This window comes from Asparagus officinalis, chromosome 2 (genome assembly GCF_001876935.1).
Source record: "Asparagus officinalis chromosome 2, Aspof.V1, whole genome shotgun sequence".
Taxonomy (NCBI): domain Eukaryota; kingdom Viridiplantae; phylum Streptophyta; class Magnoliopsida; order Asparagales; family Asparagaceae; genus Asparagus; species Asparagus officinalis.
Genome location: NC_033795.1, coordinates 73,956,173 through 73,976,848, shown reverse-complemented (window position 1 = coordinate 73,976,848; position 20,676 = coordinate 73,956,173). Strand labels below are relative to the sequence as shown.

General features: G+C 35.4%; 1 protein-coding gene across 1 annotated transcript in view; it reads right to left on the bottom strand.

Moving 5' to 3' along the window:
• LOC109831607 (AP2-like ethylene-responsive transcription factor At2g41710) overlaps positions 1-13,011 on the bottom strand; it is a 30,906-nt gene extending 17,895 nt beyond the window's left edge. Inside the window, exon 1 of the mRNA XM_020398964.1 lies at positions 12,598-13,011. Coding sequence (XP_020254553.1) covers positions 12,598-12,896 — 299 coding nt within the window. The 5' untranslated portion in view covers positions 12,897-13,011. The remainder of the gene's footprint in view (positions 1-12,597) is intronic.

Below are 20,676 nucleotides of genomic sequence, written 5' to 3'. Positions count from 1 at the left end.
GATCTGCAATATTGTTTAGTTATATTGATGTATTTTCCTTAAGTGTAATGCAATCTAATTTCTTTATGTCTAATGTAATTTACACCAATTTCCAAGTGGCAAAATTATTTCTAGATTGCTTTGTTGGCTTTTTATTTTTTATTTTTTTCACTTCTTCTATTTGTCATGAACTTGAGCAATCAATTAGTGTTGCTAGTGAGGGTCACATCAAGAGAATTAACTTCCTACCTCTCTTCATAGTTCATTTAGGAATGCCTACTGTCTTTTCCAGCTTGCTTTTGGCTTAAGAACCAAGTCCATCAATACTTCCATCACTATCTCTTGGTCATACTATAGGATTAACCCGACGCTTCATAGCCTGAAATGGTCATGTGTACAGCCGAATTGCATACCCTTAGGTTTTACTCGAAGAATACTTTTAAACGGCTACACTTTCATTTTGATCCAAATTATATAGAGGGAGACAGAATGAAAATAATGCAATTTCTGCACTAATTCCAGACAGCCGCCTCAAAATTTTCTATGCATAAACCAAATTGGCATCCCCTGTGGGATAATACTCACGTTGGACTGGATGTACAGTGGAAAATACATGTATGAATTATAGACATCAATGAGAAAGAGAGTATGACTACATATCAGTCTGAAATCAAGTTTGCTAGCAAGGAAGAAGGTGATAGTGTACTTGAGCATGGGCCAAGCATCTTTGAAGATAAATTGATCATTCTAAAGAGTCTAGTTCAATAATTGAACAGACAATTCTTTATGGCTCCAGTGAGGAGAGGACAATCATATTGTCGGTCTCCAGTCTGGACCTCCAATTCAGACTAAAGAAACTGGGATATACCATTACCCAACATAGATTTTGCCCTGATATAGTGGATACAAGGCTTTAGAAGCTCTCTAAGATGCATATGAGGTAGCAATGGAGGAGCCACTGCCAGTGTATTGCAAGGACACACTCAAGCATGCCGGTCACAATTTAGACAAGTGAGTAGTGGCTCAACCCGGGAGAACAACATCGAGGTATATATCATGGCTTGCTCTTTAAGAATACAGTTTATCCTCCAATGCCTCCCAAGATGCCGTGAACTCAGACAGATAAGCTACACAAATGAGTATTTGGCTAACGAGAGGTTGCTGCTAGAATCAATGAATTTAATATGACCAAAAAATCATTTACTTAATGGACCTAGGCATGAATTTGTTGTAATTAATTAAAAGATTGAAGTTTCTTCTTTAATGCAAATATTGTCTTGTGAGGGGTGTATTTGCATATTACCTATTTCTTTCCTTATCTTCTAAATGTTCCGTTTCCCCAATTAAAACCCGATGTCTCATCCTCTCTTTCCTTCTATTCCTCCGAGCGGTTTTAAAGAAAAATCCCGCAATTCCTCCCTATATTTCGGCAACGTCGGCGTCATCTCCGGCCTCATCAACAAGCATGAATTCCTCCTCCTTGATGGCAGCAATTGTTCCAACGGGAAAATCAAGATAGCTATAAAAAGGGATCACCATGAAAGATAAAAATAAGGAAGAAACGTGAGCAGCTTCTGTTCTCTCTCTCTGACTTATATTTTCTACAATTGATTTCTAATTTTATTTTGAGGCAAACATCCATTGAGCAAGAGATCAAAGTTCGCAATGAACTTTGGTGCCGGCTTATCTCGGGGGTTCTTACCGCTAGGCGTAGTCGCATTGAATCGTCTCTGCGAAGGCGGCGACTATTGTTCTAGGGCAGTGATCACACGATTACCCCTCTCAAGCCTGCGTTTCTAACCTTTCTGAAATTACTCTTTTGATTATTTGCAATGACTTTTCTAACAATCTAGAACAATAGTCATAGTTGCTAATTAAATCTGAATTTTGTATTAATTATAGTTGCTGACATTTAAGTCCGAATAGTTTTTTTCATTCGATCAATCGATCGGAATCGAAGCAGAGAGGCCATGGTTTGCGGAACGCTTCAGGTCCTCGTCGGAGCCAGACTTTTTCGGAGGTATGGATCCTTATGCTATCCTTACTTACCGTACACAAGAACAAAGGAGCAGTACTGAAACAGATAAACTCTTCTCTTTTAGATTCACCATTGGTTTGACAGTGTGTTTCTGTTTAAATGCCCAAATTGTAACTAGTAATTTATCATTGGGTAGAAGTTTGTAGTAATACTTTGTCAGTGCAATTCTATCATATAATTGTGCTAGTGCAGTTGTTTTATTTTGCTTTAGAAGCAGAGTGATAGTTTCTCATTATATATATAGGTCGTGCTTTGTCCTTGATTGACAACCACATGGTGTAACGTAGGATTATGTTTTAAAAAAATAGAAAGATGATTATTTAAGAGATGGAAAATTCTTAGGCACTAAAAGGTATAAATTGAAATACGAGTTGTAATTTTCCGCAAGAGTTTCATCCACTTCAATCAGTTAACAACAATGGTTTTGTTCATATAAACCTTTTCTTACATTTTTAGAAGTCCTAACTGGTCAAATTTTCGTAAAAGATTCCTTTCTTAGTTCCTCATGATCCATGAGTTTTGGTCTACTAAATGAGGAACTTCAGTATAGCCATAACAATATTGATTCTGAGAAATTTTACTTTTTCTACTAAATGAGGAACTTCAGTATAGCCATAACAATATTGATTCTGAGAAATTTTACTTTTGCTTTATAGTTCATGTTATTCACTTTCACAACACAGGAGTGCTAACTATGTAAGGTTAATGTATTGCAATTTTAAATGATTAGTTTTGCCTTATTATACATGTCCATGCGCAACAACAATAAAGGAATTTAACTTCCTGGTAGTTTTAACCAAGTGATGGTTCTTCTGTTCATACTGGTATGTTAAATTGTAGGACACCATCCACTTTTGCCCATTCTGTCAGGTATAGTTAGGATAATTGTGTTTTTAGTTGAATTTTCGGTGGGCCAAGTTGGAAATTTCTCTCTTGATCTTAAATCATGGATGTTCTCAACCAGGTATATTTGGTTATGTTGGTAGCATGTTTGTATTCCTGCATCCTTTTATGATCTAACTTTCAAGTTTGATGGCCCCTTAAAATACTTAGAGATGCAGAAGATTCCTGCTTAGCGAAGTATAAGGAATTATAAAAGGTATACAAGCCATAGATGACAGTGTGCGTTTGTTGATCTTTTTTTTCTTTAGTTTTAAATATTCTGGTTAGAAGCCATTAGATAATTAACACATCTTTTTATTAGCATAATCCGGGTAGTAGCAGATAAAGTTTGGTAATTACCTCTTTCTATTACGATGGTTGTTTGGAGGTTTCAAATTTGTGATGAATCTGGTGGTCATAATTGGTAAGGAAAACTTTTGTTATATAGGGAGCACCAATTATGTTCTTCCGTTCTTGACTGTCACTGCAATTGCATTGCTTATTTATGCACCATAAAGGTGTGCAGTGCAGTACAAGTGTGCCTGCTATCATTAAGTTATATAGGGAGATAAACAGGTCTTTCCTCTAACTTCTAACTTCAAGTATGCTTACTTCTACTGTGACTAAAACTTTCTTTACATGATTTTAAAGGCTAAATCAAAAATTTCCGGTAGTCAGGAGCTATCATGATTCCTTAGGTCAATCTGTAGGCTGACCTCGGTCCCACTTGCTTATTCTGTTTATCATAAGTTGGTCCTTCAGGTATTCATATGTGCATATTTGTTTATATTTTATTCTTTAATCCAGTTTCTCTTTGGATTAACCAGTTGCACAAATTAGTTAGTAAGCGATACAGCTTAATTATGGCAAACCCTTTGTGCTTTTGTTGTCTATACCTTCCTTGATAATTTTTGATCATGCTAGTTACTGCTTGAATTCATATTAGCTTTTAATTTCGCCCTGGCAACTGTTGAGCAACTTGACATTTGGCTTAATGAACTTAATCTTATACTATTTTTTGTTCTTTGTTTCATAATAGAAATGATATTACTTGAAAGCTTAATTTTTTTTGTTAGAGGACAAGCTTGTTGACTTAGACAATGAATATCAATATGGATTTGGGAGTTTATGTACCTCTGAAAATAGAGTACATCATCTTCCATACCTTGAATTTGCATCCAAGTAGACCGTGGAGAAAATTAATGTACTGCTTCCGAAACAAACTTAGTGGTTTCTTTCCATGAGCAATTGTGGATTGAGACATACAGGTCCTTTTTGTTGTGACATTTGTCTGATTTTACAAAGAGGGTTCGAGCAATTGTGGATTGAGACATACAGGTCCTTTTTGTTGTGACATTTGTCTGATTTTACAAAGAGGGTTCTGAAGCTTTACCAATCAGTAATTCTGATAGTCTGTTATTCACTTTAACTGTAAGAGAGCTCTTGACCACTTCTATAATGCACATTTTGTTGATTATATAGCCAACAGTTTCAGTTGTAGCTAAAGAATTGTTTCTCTCATCATGACTACATTGTCATGGACCTTCATCCGATTAAATGTCTGGTAGTGTCTTTGGTCTCCACTCGTTCTTAGCTTCTTTAGTTCTATGTATTTCAATTTTTTTTTCTCTCTGATTTTGTTCATTGCCTTCTGAATGTGTGAGTCCTTATCAAATCATAGAGTGAAATTATTATGTTCATATCTCGTGACAATTCTAAGATTTTGATGAAGTCTTTCCAGGAAGGTTTCAACCAACTCATTTTGTATATATATAGTATTTTATTTATGCATAATTCACAGCCCATCTTCGGAATCTAGTATATATAGGTTTTCGCATGCTAGGCATGACAAGTTACTCTCAGTGTTTACTCAGAGAATCATTTTAAAATGTCTTTCTACAACAGCATGCTAGGCATGACAAGTTACTCTCAGTGTTTACTCAGAGAATCATTTTAAAATGTCTTTCTACAACATATATGTTTGTTATTTTATTCAACTTCTCTTTCAGTATGGCTGTAAATCTTGACCTACAAATTAATCTGTTAAATATAGTATGTCTATTATCCTCCTTGGATGTATTACATCGTAGTTCGGTCCAGCAGGTGCATTTAGCTGCACTTAGCTATTTTATTTAATTAAAGAATTGGTTTCTCTACTGGATTTGTAGCACTCTTAAAGAGCATTATATATCTCATAACAAGCAGTTCCTTGTTGTTAATACATCTGCTAAAGCTCTCAAGGAACTATGCTCATACATGAGCGCATCTTGTTTAAAACCTTGACATTTAAATTGAAAATGTTTAACTATTATAATCCATTGTTTCTTGATAAGAGACATCAATAACAATGCTAACATGTTTTGATGTCCTATCACTTTAATAGTGAATAGAACGAATCATTTTATAGCTCTTCATTTGATTATACATGTATAATGCTTTCTCTTGAGATTTCAGGAAATGATTAGTGTTGATATAAATATGCTCTATCAATAAATATGCCAAGTTACAGGAGATGTGATGAATCAATGTCCTGAAAAATCAAATCAAGAGGTATATCTTATAACTTCTATGTATATGATGCATCATTATTTTTTTCAGATTTATCTGATACTATAATTGAAAATCATTACCTTTCTGCATTATGATGTATATTTTCATACAATGCATCAAAGGTACGCTTGAAAGTTGGTTATATATGCATGATAGCACTTGTGAAATTCAAAGCATATATGTTTGTCTAATATATGAATAACAGACATATTCAAATAAGCTATCTATAAAACGCCTGTTAGGCAAAGTTGTGATTCTAGACTTTATAAAGTCTGAAAAGAATCTTGATGATCCTTGACAAATGGTCTATCTAGGAGTGCAATCCTAGAATCATCGAGGGGAATGACGTTAAGCCCATAGTAGAGTTCACTGACAGTGGGAACCGGACCTTTGATTGATGAATTATTCTCACGAAAAAGGTTCAATATGATAGAAACAAGCTGGATTGGTGATCTCGTGTGGAGCACTGACCTTCGGAGTTATACTCCTTTTGTAGTGTTGATTGGTGATCTCGTGTGGAGCACTGACCTTCGGAGTTATACTCCTTTTGTAGTGTTGGATGCATTTATGACTTGCACCATGTTAGCTACTTGTAGTGTTGGATGCATTTATGACTTGCACCATGTTAGCTACTCCCTCATTCCTATGGTGACAGTGCTTTTATGATGTGACTGGGCAGGATGAGTTCTATTCTTAATAAGTTTAACCTTTGTGGGGGGTGCAATATCCAGTCACAGTACTCTTGGAGGACTTACCTACGTGAGATGAACCGTGAGGCCATGGTTGGGGACATGGGGCTGAGTCCTAGTAACTCTCATGAGACGGTTATTGTGAGCAAGGCAATTATCGCTCCAACCCGCTCGCTCAATAAATGGATGCATATTATGTGTGCATTTGTTAATTTCTGATCAAAGGGGCCTAATTCAAGGTCTAATCCATTATGCTCCTCAAATTGCGACAAATATCACTAAGCAAAGATTCAAAGCCGAAAGCTATCTTTGCCGAATTCATAATATGAGGTTGCCCGACCTATATTTTGTTATCATTATTATTGTTTTTGTTATTATTATTATTCTTTTATTCCCCGAAACAAATCTTTTAGGGGGGATTGTTGGAATTAATTAAAAGATTGAAGTTTCTTCTTTAATGCAAATATTGTCTTGTGAGGGGTGTATTTGCATATTACCTATTTCTTTCCTTATCTTCTAAATGTTCTGTTTCCCCAATTAAAACCCGATGTTTCCTCCTCTCTTTCCTTCTATTCCTCCGATCAGTTTTAAAGAAAAATCCCGCAATTCCTCCCCATATTTCAGCAACGTCGGCGTCATCTCCGGCCTCATCAACAAGCATGAATTCCTCCTCCTTGATGGCAGTAATTATTCCAACGGGAAAATCAAGATAGCTATAAAAAGGGATCACGATAAAGGATGAAAACAGGGAAGAAACGTGAGCAGCTTCTGTTCTCTCTCTCTGACTTATATTTTCTACAATTGATTTCTAATTTTATTTTGAGGCAAACATCCATTGAGCAAGAGATCAAAGTTCGCAATGAACTTTGGTGCCGGCTTATCTCGGGGGTTCTTACCGCTAGGCGTAGTCGCATTGAATCGTCTCTGCGAAGGCGGCGATCATTGTTCTAGGGCAGTGATCACACGATTACCCCTCTCAAGCCTGCGTTTCTAACCTTTCTGAAATTACTCTTTTGATTATTTGCAATGACTTTTCTAACAATCTAGAACAATAGTCATAGTTGCTAATTAAATCTGAATTTTGTATTAATTATAGTTGCTGACATTTAAGTCCGAATAGTTTTTTTCATTCGATCAATCGATCGGAATCGAAGCAGAGAGGCCATGGTTTGCGGAACGCTTCAGGTCCTCGTCGGAGCCAGACTTTTTCGGAGGTATGGATCCTTATGCTATCCTTACTTACCGTACACAAGAACAAAGGAGCAGTACTGAAACAGATAAACTCTTCTCTTTTAGATTCACCATTGGTTTGACAGTGTGTTTCTGTTTAAATGCCCAAATTGTAACTAGTAATTTATCATTGGGTAGAAGTTTGTAGTAATACTTTGTCAGTGCAATTCTATCATATAATTGTGCTAGTGCAGTTGTTTTATTTTGCTTTAGAAGCAGAGTGATAGTTTCTCATTATATATATAGGTCGTGCTTTGTCCTTGATTGACAACCACATGGTGTAACGTAGGATTATGTTTTAAAAAAATAGAAAGATGATTATTTAAGAGATGGAAAATTCTTAAGCACTAAAAGGTATAAATTGAAATACGAGTTGTAATTTTCTGCAAGAGTTTCATCCACTTCAATCAGTTAACAACAATGGTTTTGTTCATATAAACCTTTTCTTACATTTTTAGAAGTCCTAACTGGTCAAATTTCCGTAAAAGGTTCCTTTCTTAGTTCCTCATGATCCATGAGTTCTGGTCTACTAAATGAGGAACTTCAGTATAGCCATAACAATATTGATTCTGAGAAATTTTACTTTTGCTTTATAGTTCATGTTATTCACTTTCACAACACAGGAGTGCTAAATATGTAAGGTTAACGTATTGCAATTTTAAATGATTAGTTTTTCCTTATTATACATGTCCATGCATAACAACAATAAAGGAATTTAACTTCCTGGTAGTTGTAACCCAGTGATGGTTCTTCTGTTCATACTGGTATCCTTGTACACTCAACCTGTCAGTTTGCCCTTTTCCTAGTTAAGATAATTGTGTTTTTAGTTGAATTTTTGGTGGGCCAAGTTGGAAACTTCTCTCTTGATCTTAAATCATGGATGTTCTCAACCAGGTATATTTGGTTATGTTGGTAGCATGTTTGTATTCCTGCATCCTTTTATGATCTAATTTTCAAGTTTGATGGCCCCTCAAAATACCTAGAGATGCAGAAGATTCCTGCTTAGCGAAGTATAGGGAATTATGAAAGGTATACAAGCCATAGATGACAGTGTGGGTTTGTTGATCTATTTTTTTTTTCTTTAGTTTTAAATATTATGGTTAGAAGCCATTAGATAATTAACACATCTTTTTATTAGCATAATCCGGGTAGTAGTAGATAAAGTTTGGTAATTACCTCTTTCTACTACGATGGTTGTTTGGAGGTTTCGAATTTGTGATGAATCCGGTGGTCATAATTGGTAAGGAAAACATTTGTTTATAGGGAGCACCAATTATGTTCTTCCGTTCTTGACCGTCACTGCAATTGCATTGCTTATTTATGCACCATAAAGGTGTGCAGTGCACAGTACAAGTGTGTCTGTTATCATTAAGTTATATAGGGAGATAAACAGGCCTTTCCTCTAACTTCTAACTTCAAGTATGCTTACTTCTACTGTGACTAAAACTTTCTTTACATGATTTTAAAGGCTAAATCAAAAATTTCCGGCAGTCAGGAGCTATCATGATTCCTTAGGTCAATCCGTAGGCTGACCTCGGTCCCACTTACTTATTCTGTTTATCGTAAGTTGGTCCTTCAGGTATTCATATGTGCATATTTGTTTATATTTTATTCTTTAATCCAGTTTCTTTTTGGATTAACCAGTTGCACAAATTAGTTAGTAAGCGATACAGCTTAATTATGGCAAACCCTTTGTGCTTTTGTTGTCTATACCTTCCTTGATAATTTTTGATCATGCTAGTTACTGCTTGAATTCATATTAGCTTTTAATTTCGCCCTGGCAACTGTTGAGCAACTTGACATTTGGCTTAATGAACTTAATCTTATATTATTTTTTGTTCTTTGTTTCATAATAGAAATGATATTACATGATAGCTTAATTTTTTTTGTTAGAGGACAAGCTTGTTGACTTAGATAATGAATATCAATATGGATTTGGGAGTTTATGTACCTCTGAAAGTAGAGTACATCATCTTTCATACCTTGAATTTGCATCCAAGTAGACCATGGAGAAAATTAATGTACTGCTTCCGAAACAAACTTAGTGGTTTCTTTCCAAGAGCAATTGTGGATTGAGACATACAGGTCCTTTTTGTTGTGACATTTGTCTGATTTTACAAAGAGGGTTCTGAAGCTTTACCAATCAGTAATTCTGATAGTCTGTTATTCACTTTAACTGTAAGAGAGCTCTTGACCACTTCTATAATGCACATTTTGTTGATTATATAGCCAACAGTTTCAGTTGTAGCTAAAGAATTGTTTCTCTCATCATGACTACATTGTCATGGACCTTCATCCGATTAAATGTCTGGTAGTGCTAAAGAATTGTTTCTCTCATCATGACTACATTGTCATGGACCTTCATCCGATTAAATGTCTGGTAGTATCTTTGGTCTCCACTCGTTCTTAGTTTCTTTAGTTCTATGTATTTCAATTTTTTTTTTCTCTCTGATTTTATTCTTTGGCTTTTGAATGTGTGAGTCCTTATCAAATCATAGAGTGAAATTATTATGTTCATATCTTGTGACAATTCTAAGATTTTGATTAAGTCTTTCAAGGAAGGTTTCAACCAACTCATTTTGTATATATATAGTATTTCATTTATGCATAATTCACAGCTCATCTTTGGAATCTAGTATATATAGGTTTTTGCATGCTAGGCATGACAAGTTACTCTCAGTGTTTACTCAGAGAATCATTTTAAAATGTCTTTCTACAACGCATGCTAGGCATGACAAGTTACTCTCAGTGTTTACTCAGAGAATCATTTTAAAATGTCTTTCTACAACATATATGTTTGTTATTTTATTCAACTTCTCTTTCAGTATGACTGTAAATCTTGATCTACAAATTAATCTGTTAAATATAGGATGTCTATTATCCTCCTTTTGACTCTAGGATGTATTACATCGTAGTTCGGTCCAGCAGGTGCATTTAGCTGCACTTAGCTATTTCATTTAATTAAAGAATTGGTTTCTCTACTGGATTTGTAGCACTCTTAGAGAGCATTATATATCTCATAACAAGCAGTTCCTTGTTGTCAATACATCTGCTAAAGCTCTCAAGGAACTATGCTCATACATGAGCGCATCTTGTTTAAAACCTTGACATTTAAATTGAAAATGTTTAACTATTATCCATTGTTTCTTTATAAGAGACATCAATAACAATGCTAACATGTTTTGATGTCCTATCACTTTAATAGTGAATGGAACGAATCATTTTATAGCTCTTCATTTGACTATACATATATAATGTTTTCTCTTGAGATTTCAGGAAATGATTAGTGTTGATATAAATATGCTCTATCAACTAATATGCCTAGTTACAGGAGATGTGATGAATAAATGTCCTGAAAAATCAAATCAAGAGGTATATCTTATAACTTCTATGTATATGATGCATCACTACTTTTTCAGATTTATCTGATACTATAATTCAAAATCATTACCTTTTTGCATTATGATGTATTTTTTCATACAATGCATCAAAGGTACACTTGAAAGTTGGTTAAATATATGCATGATAGCACTTGTAAAATTCAAAGCATATATGTTTGTCTAATATATGAATAACAGACATATTCAAATAAGTTATCTATAAAATGCCTGCTAGGCAAAGTTGTGATTCTAAACTTTATAAAGTTTGAAAAGAATCTTGATGATCCTTGACAAATGGTCTATCTAAGAGTGCAATCCTAGAATCATCGAGAGGAATGAGGTTAAGCCCATAGTAGAGTTCACTGACAGCGGGAACCCAACCTTTGATTGATGAATTATTCTCACGAAAAAGGTTCAATGTGGTAGAAACAAGCTGGATTGGTGATCTCGTGTGGAGCACTGACCTTCGGAGTTAGATTGGTGATCTCGTGTGGAGCACTGACCTTCGGAGTTATACTCCTTTTGTAGTGTTGGATGCATTTATGACTTGCACCATGTTAGCTACTCCCTCATTCCTAGTTATACTCCTTTTGTAGTGTTGGATGCATTTATGACTTGCACCATGTTAGCTACTCCCTCATTCCTATAGTGATAGTGCACTTATGATGTGACTGGGCAGGATGAGTTCTACTCTTAATAAGTCCAACCTTTATGGGGGGTGCAATATCCAGTTACAGTACCCTTGGAGGACTTACCTCCGTGAGAGGAACAGTGAGGCCGCGGTTGGGGACATGAGGCTGAGTCCTAGTAACTCTCATGAGACGGTTATTGTGAGCATGGTCATTATCGCTCCAACCCGCTCGCTCAATAAATGGATGCATATTATGTGTGCTTTTGTTAATTTCTGATCAAAGGGGCCTAATTCAAGGTCTAATCCATTATGCTCCTCAGATTGCGACAAATGTCACTAAGCAAAGATTCAAAGCCGAAAGCTATCTTTGCCGAATTCATAATATGAGGTAGCCCGACCTATATTTTGTTACCATTATTATTGTTTTTGTTATTATTATTATTCTTTTATTCTCCGAAACTCAAACTTTTGGGGGGGATTGTTGGAATGAATTAAAAGATTAAAGTTTCTTCTTTAATGCAAATATTGTCTTGTGAGGGGTGTATTTGCATATTACCTACTTCTTTCCTTATCTTCTAAATGTTCCGTTTCCCCCAATTAAAATCCGATGTTTCCTCCTCTCTTTCCTTTTATTCCTCCGAGCGGTTCTAAAGAAAAATCCCGCAATTCCTCCCCATATTTCGGCAACGTCGGCGTCATCTCCGGCCTCATCAACAAGCATGAATTCCTCCACCTTGATGGCAGCAATTATTCCAACGGGAAAATCAAGATGCTATAAAAAGGGATCACGATAAAGGATGAAAACAGGGAAGAAACATGAGCAGCTTATGTTCTCTCTCTCTGACTTATATTTTCTACAATTGATTTCTAATTTTATTTTGGGGCAAACATCCATTGAGCAAGAGATCAAAGTTCGCAGTAAACTTTGATGCCGGCTTATCTCGGGGGTTCTTACCGCTAGGCGTAGTCACATTGAATCGTCTCTGCGAAGGCGGCAACTATTGCCCCTCTCAAGCCTGCGTTTCTAACCTTTCTGAAATTACTCTTTTTGATTATTTGCAGTGACTTTTCTAACAGAATTTCCCACGATGATTTGAGGATTTTGCGTTTGTACAAAGTTGGATACCAGCATAACTGTAAGAAGTCCCCGTGACAAAACTGGAATCTTAATTAGGGTTTCATATTGAAGATAAATTTAAGGCGATAGAGGGTAGAGACCTGGTGACTCCTCTGTAGATGGAACTCCTCTTTCCAGCGGCGCAAGGGGGCATCCTGCTGATCCTTTCCTTCGCCGTACAAACTCTATCCCTTCGAGCTCTCTTCGCCACTGGTCCCGATGTCGAAGCTGAAGCTGAAGCTGAAGTTGACGGATCCTGATGCTGGAAATGGTATTGATGTTGTTGATGATGTTGATGGTGATCGTCGCTTCCTTCAACCCCCCCGCTCTCCTCCACCTTCGGAGGAGGAGGAGGAGGAGGAGGTGGTGGTGGAAGAACAGCTTCCCCCCTCTCGGCCATTGGAGAAGAATGAATGAGGAGCTCTCCGGGTTCCCTTTTTCTTTTTCTAAACTAGGGTTTGGTTTGATTTTGGCTCCATTTGAATTCAGATCGGAATGGGGAGATGACGATACACGAAAAGGGGGAAAGAGGAGATACGCTACAACGGGAAAAGGGAGCGGGACCCGCGCCACTGACACATTCGTATCCGAGATGGTATCCAAAGCCCACACACCTGTGGTATCCAAAGCCCACACACCTGTTTGATCAAAAAATAAAAAAATAAAAAAGCCCACACACCTGTTGCTCAGGTAACATCTTAGGGGATCCGAGGATGTCCAACACATGCAAACCTGTGTTTGGTTCCTTCGCCGCATTTATCCTATGAATTCTTTTAGGCAACGTTTGGGAACTTTGATTTGGATTTGGGAAGTTGATTTAAAATCAAGGGATTTTAAATTTAGGATTTGAAATCCATGATTTAATAAATCTTTTGTTTGGATATCTTTATTAAATGAAAGGATTTGAAACATTTGATTTCAAAATCTAGTGTTTGGGTACTTTATTATACATGAATTTGAATTTAAAATTGATGAAAATTTATTCTCTTTAACCCATCTTGTTTACATCAAATGCAATGGTGATTTGTAAAATAGTAACCAAAAAACACAAATTTAGGTAATTTTGGCGATGATAACTACATTTGCTAAGTTTTCAAATTCATTGCCCAACATAACTTGCAAGAGTTTCAACAAAATAAAAATGAAGAAAACTCTACAAACATATCAAGTATCTTTCAATTTTTCCGTTAACGTACTTGGAGATCACTTTGATATACTCTCCACTAGTATCTTTCACAAAGACATCCAATAAAAGAGCAAATGTACCAAACCATCAGATGCCAATATATTGGAGTATACTATAAGCCACAATCATTCACCATAGAAGCAAACACCACAACAAGTGACAATGAGAAACAAAAAAGATGAGACCAAAGCACAACCACCTTTAGTACAATATATCAGCTCACCAATGCAAACACCAAAAGTAAGAAACTTCACAGGAATCATTTGTCCTCATGAAACTTCACAGGAATCATTTGTCAACATACAAAAACAATTCCTTCTACTTCTGGCAATAAGCTCAGAGAACAGAGAAGGCCCAAATAACATCAAACGAATCCAATATCCTTTTGTTTGACTTCAGCTAGAAATTAGTAAGTCCAAGGGTAAAACAGTCACAATTTTAACCCAAGGGCACATCTGCAATAGTGTACACTACAGGGGTTGCAATTTAAAAACGATACCACAGAGAGTATATGCAATTAACCCTTACATATAAGCTACAATCATTCGACAAAGCAGCAAGCTATATCAAATGACAATGAGAACCGAAAAAGGTGAGACCAAAGCACAAGCACTCTCAGCACAATATCACGCTTGACCTGCGAAAAAAAACCCATAACGTTGACATTAGAAAAGCCTGAGACTGCTTATGAGAAAAGCACACTGGAAAAGAAATAGTGTCAAGGGATATTCGAACATAACCTTACATCAGAGCCTTGCTTCTGCCGTTTTAGTGACTCGTTCTAAATAAAAACATTCAAATACACACAATTAATAAATGTGAAAGAACTATAAAGGGGATAAAACAGTAAACAATACCTAGTTCATTTAAGCAAATTGAGGAGATCCTGGATGTAGTAGTACCTATGGCAGAGTACCTATGGCCAAGTTCATATGTTTTTTTTATACCTAAAATTAGTGAATATTGTTTGTTAGTTAACCTTAACGGCACCAAGAGATAATCATTAATAATATAGGAATTGTTTCTACCTCTCTACATGAAACACATCATCTATGTAATCTACCCAATCAACATTCCTTATGTTGCTAATTATGCTAGCAACATGAATGCAAGGTAAAGCCGTCAACTGCCATTTCCTACATGAGCAAATCCTCTCCTCAAGATTAATATCTCTCCTCTATTTCATTCTCAACCTCTGCAGTGACCCAATCAACTGATCTTCTTACAATGAAAACACCCAATCTTCACATACCTCTCTGCATAGGGAACAAGTCTTCCCTTCCACTTCCTACACATTCTTGGCCTTTGCTCCATCCTCTCCATAATTTTTATCCCGATCTAGTCGACGAGGTCCACTACAGGCAAATGTAGTTGGAATCACCCACGCATTGAAGAACTCTGACAAGTTGTTAGTGATATCATTGTTTCATGACCAATTGGAAAATTGAGCTCCAGACCAATAGTATTTCTTCGTTGATAGCAAGTATTTGTAAGCTTCTTCAAACTGTTCTCTCATGTTCTTTCCAGTGTTATCTACATTCAGGTTCTGCAGTGACCCATTCATGCACGTTGTATTAATTACAGGTTTTTTCTGCTGTCATGAACTTGATTTGTGTACCCTTTTGGAGCATAATTGACATCTAATGAAGCTAATTTGAGCTAATTCAGCTGATTTTTGGGGATATGTAGTCACACATTTTAGACTTTATTTTTTAACAAACTGATCTTCCTGTTTGAAGGTATTATGAGACTCCGCAAGGAGAACGAGTTACTAAAATGGCAGAAGCAAGGCTCAGATTCATGACAGTCTTCACAACAATAAGGTATTATAGATCGACAATAAGGTATTCACCAAAACAATAGTGTCAAGGGAGATGTGCGAGTTGAAATTATACTTGAAAAGAAATAGACTTGCACAAACCTAATGAAAGATACATTTTAGAAATGCATCATAATCAAGTATACACTAAATAAAAAGAACAGAATTCTCAATAAAATGAAAATTTTGTACCTTTGAGATGAGACAAGCACTCCTTACTTGAATTAGCTAAGAATCCATCAAAATCACCAAACCCTAATCCATTCATAAGAAATCATCAAAAAATTAGAAATATTCGGTTAAAAATATTGTGAAGAATAACATTAAGATGAAGAAAAGTAGTCCGACCTGAAAACTAGAAACTACTCCTTAAGAAACTACTCCTGAAAACTTCATGCTAGACCTACTTCTCTTCCTGCAAACATAATGTGGTTTCAGAGGAGATAGCAAAGGTACGATAGGTTATGCGGCATTTCTTCAATAATTGTCTGATTGAATATTATGTAAACATATGTAGCATTGAGTTTGCTTCTCTGTATTTGGTGAAAATGCACATACAGTACACAATCATGCGTAATGCAGATAGAAATATAAGAATGAGGCTTGAGGCTTCATGTCATGGTCCAGGCATGAAGTTGGGAATGACATGAATTTTTGAGGTAAATAGGGTACCTTACTATGCTTATTTCTCGGCATGAAGCATATATCACCGCACATTGGCAAGTTACAAGTACTTAAGGAAAGAAATATGGAAAACTTTTTAGCACAATCCTTAACCACAACAAACTAGTAATATGCATTTTTCGACTAGGCAAGTTATAACTGCATTATGACGGATTTTAACAAAAGTTGGACAAAGCAAAATTTAGAAAACCAATGAAGAGGTGCTCAGTTGCTCTCTTATGTTCTTGCCTTCTCAAGAAAAGCTTTGGAATTGAGTTCAGAAAAGTAGAAAATTTTTCATGAAAGCCATCAACAACCATTGACGATGAAGAATACTAAGAGAACATAAGAAAAGAAAAGGGTACCCAAGAAGGAAAATAGACGATCAAGCATTGTATGATATCTTTGTTTAGATGTTCAGTTATTTGAGCTTAATAGTTAGATGAACTTTCCATCAATATGATTTCATGTGTATTTGAAATGCCAAATAATCGACAACAGAACGTACTGGAAGTCTTATCTAGGACATGATAAACACTGGATGCCGTAAATATCCATTCAATCTTCCAATCAATACAACATAATTTCACAAAATGCCACATTTATGAGGATGCAATGGAATAATATGGCTGTAGTTTTTGCCTATGTGGTTATTGATAAAACAGAAATCTGCAAACAATTTACTATGTAGCAAACTGAGAGTTGTTGAGAATTCTGAATCAAGGATTGTGTGTTGCGTGTTGCAAATATTGTGAAAATTATATGCAAGAAGAAATAGCATGCATTTGTGACCCCAAAAAAACTATGTCAATGAATGGAGGAGGAAAACTCGCTATAGTTTGAAGGAATATAAAAATTGAGAAACTCCCACCAAAATCTAAAGCCCAAATACATTCTGAACCCTCGATGAGTAAATAGAGAAGAATCCTAATGAAGAAAACATTTCTTCTTAATCACTTTCATCACATGCTATTTAGTTATAGAATACAATGACATCCTCAAATCTATCTAGGATATATGGCTCAATTTTCACATAAGTAATTTCAAATGAGTCATGAAGTATCTATAAAAATATTGAGCTTTTAACTTCATTTGACATTCTAAGTGAGAAACAAGAAACTACTGCATGCAGTCTAATTCACTGAATACAAGATTGACTGGTTGACCAATTTGATCATTATAATTTTTATAGATAAGTGCATGCAGTCTAATGCATGCAGTCTAATTCACCGACTACTTGCCATTCATGACAAGTGCATGTGCGTTCATTCAAATCTACTTCAACGGTGGGCAAATCATACACCTCGTACCTTCCGGTAGTAGAAGGAATTGCAGAAAGACAACGTGATTGCTCATTAATCTGAATAAGGTGCTCTTCCACAGTGGGAACAAATGTTGTGGTCCACTTGTGGGATGCCTCCCGCCTTTCAAAACTCATCCTTATCATTTTCTTGCGAATGTTATCAATTGTTTGGGTAATTGGCAAATAACGAGCTTCTTTGATCCAAGCATTGAATGACTCCGCTACGTTTGATGTCAACCATCCATATCTACATGCATGTCAATAAATAGTAAGTATAGCAGGTACATATATCTTGAAGGTTTGCATTTAAAATTAAAAAAAAAATTAACCTCTTCCCAGGAAAATAACAATTAGCCCAATTTTCTGGACTCATCCTCAACATTTCACAATAGGCGATCTCTGATTTATGCCGTAGCTCGTTACATTCATTGTTATAGGAACGAGAAGTGTATGCATAAGCGGCCCTCTTCATAATTTGCACACATTCATCTCGTAAAGGTGGTGTAATGCCTTTTTTCGATAAGTTATTCTTAAAATTAGCCAAGAGATGACGAATACAATAAGAGTGATGTGACCATGGAAAGCATTTCTTCACGGAATTCTGAAGTCCTTTGTCCCTATCAGAGATTAACACCAGTTCATCATCTGGAGTATATGGATCTTCATCGTTGAAGAGGATGTCCCGAATGCATTCCAAAAACCATTCCCAATTACTCTCATTTTCTGTCTCGCATATGCAAATTGCTACGGGAAACATACCACCATCTCCATTTAGTGCAGTTGCAGCAAGTAAGGTTCCTTTATACCTATACAAGAAAAGAACAATTATGAAACAAAGTATAAAATATATGAAGTAGTACATTAATGCAACTTTTGATTAGATTGAACTCTACCATACCTATCAAAAAGATGTGTACCATCCAAGAACAATATTGGTCTACATCCCTCCATAAACCCTTTCCAACAAGCATAATAAGACACAAATACTCGTGTAAATCTTCCATCCTCATGCTCTAGGTGAACAATTGATCCCGGATTAGTTTCTATAACTTTATCCTTATACCATCGGAGTTGGTCATATGAAAATTTAGTATCACCATACAACTCACGTTGAGCTAGCTCTTTTCCCCACCAAATTCTATGATAAGGGATGTCCAAACCAAATTCCATTTTAAGCTTCTTTTGAAAATCAATTGGGCGATAAGTGGGTTGTTCCTTCAATATGGTCTTGAGCTGATTAGCATTCCACTTACGAGATGCCCGTTGATATCCTTCCTTTCCTATGCCTCCTCCCAAGCAACTATGAGAACTATATATTTTTTTCACATAGAATCGATCATTATCTCTACGACGGGTGCAATGAACCATCCATTCGCAGTTTGCGGCCTTGCATTTTGCTGTCACCCTTTTGCGTTCATTTTTTACAAATTCAAAGTTAAATCCTCGTGCAATAGAGTAATTACTTAAACTCCGCCGACAATGTTCAACATCATCAAATTCTTGACCAACACTTCTAATAGCATTGTGCCATGCAATAGGAATCATATTAGAGCTCTCAACTTCCCGCGACATATTTTGTGAATACGATGGATTTTGTGAATGAGAAACATGATCATCACTAGAGGGGATATACGGATTACTGCATAGAAAATTGTACAAGAGTTAAGAAAGTGATAATGTTAAAAGTACGAAACTATATCAAAAGTGTAAATTACCTTATATGGACATCGTTAGCTTGTATGCCAAATAATATGTCTCGATTCATCTCAGCGTTCATGACAACAACATTCTCCTTGCAACTTCGATGTACATTGACCATTATCGAGACATCAACATCATCACATACACGAACATATATTTCTTGCGTGTGGGGTACTTTGTAAGTCAACTGTATCGTGCTTTCACTACAAGCAATTAGGCTTTGCACTGCAACGGCCAAATCTTTGTAACTCCCGTTGGCATTTAATTCTAAAAAGTGATTGTTTCCTCTAAAATCCGTCAATGCACAATACAATTCTTCATCCATCTATATTTGTTACCAAAAATAAACAAATTTAGAGAAAAATTTCATCAAAGATAGACACATAAAATCAATACAGCTAAAATACCGCTACATGATAACGTGCTATCCTTGTATGTTAACGTGTTATACTTACATGATAACGTGTTATACTTACAGATTAACGTGCTATACTTTCAGGTTAACGTGCTATACTTACAGGTTAACATGCTATACTTACAAGTTAATGTGCTATACTTACAGTATAACGTGCTATACTTACAGTATAATGTGCTATACTTACAGTATAACATGCTATACTAACAGTATAACGTGATATACTTTCAGATTAACATACTATACTTACAAGTCTTGTATTTCATGCTATACTTACATGTTATCATTCTACACTAAGATCAAATTTAACTAAAATATCATCAATCAATTATATACAAATTTAACTAACATTTAAATATAGGTTAACGTGCTATACTTTCAGGTTAACGTGTTATACTTACAATATAACGTGCTATACTTTCAGGTTAACGTGTTATACTTTCATGTTAATGTGTTATACTTATAATATAACGTGCTATACTTTCAGGTTAACGTGCCATACTTACAATATAACGTGTTATACTTATAGGTTAATGTGCTATACTTACATGATAACGTGTTATACTTTCATGATAACGTGTTATACTTACAATATAACATGCTATACTTACATGATAACGTGCTATACTTACAATATAACATGTTATACTTACAGGTTAATGTGCTATACTTACAGTATAATGTGCTATACTTACAGTATTAATGTGCTATACTTACAGTATAACATGCTCTACTTATATTAATATGCTATACTTATAAGTCTGGTAATTCATGCTATACTTACATGTTATCATTCTATACTAAGATCAAATTTAACAAAAATTTCATCAATTATAACAAATTTAACTAATATTTAACTAATTGTTATGAATTCATAACAATAACATTTTACTAAAAATAATTATGTGAAATAACATTATGTGAAATAACTAATTATGTGAAATAATAATGTGAAATAAGAAGTGCAAAATAATTATGTGAAATAACTAATGTGAAATTAATGGGTGGTTAATTACAAAACCTCAGTTATCTAACATTTTACTAAAAATAACGAATTAAAATTTTTTTATGAACTCATTTAACTAACTTATCA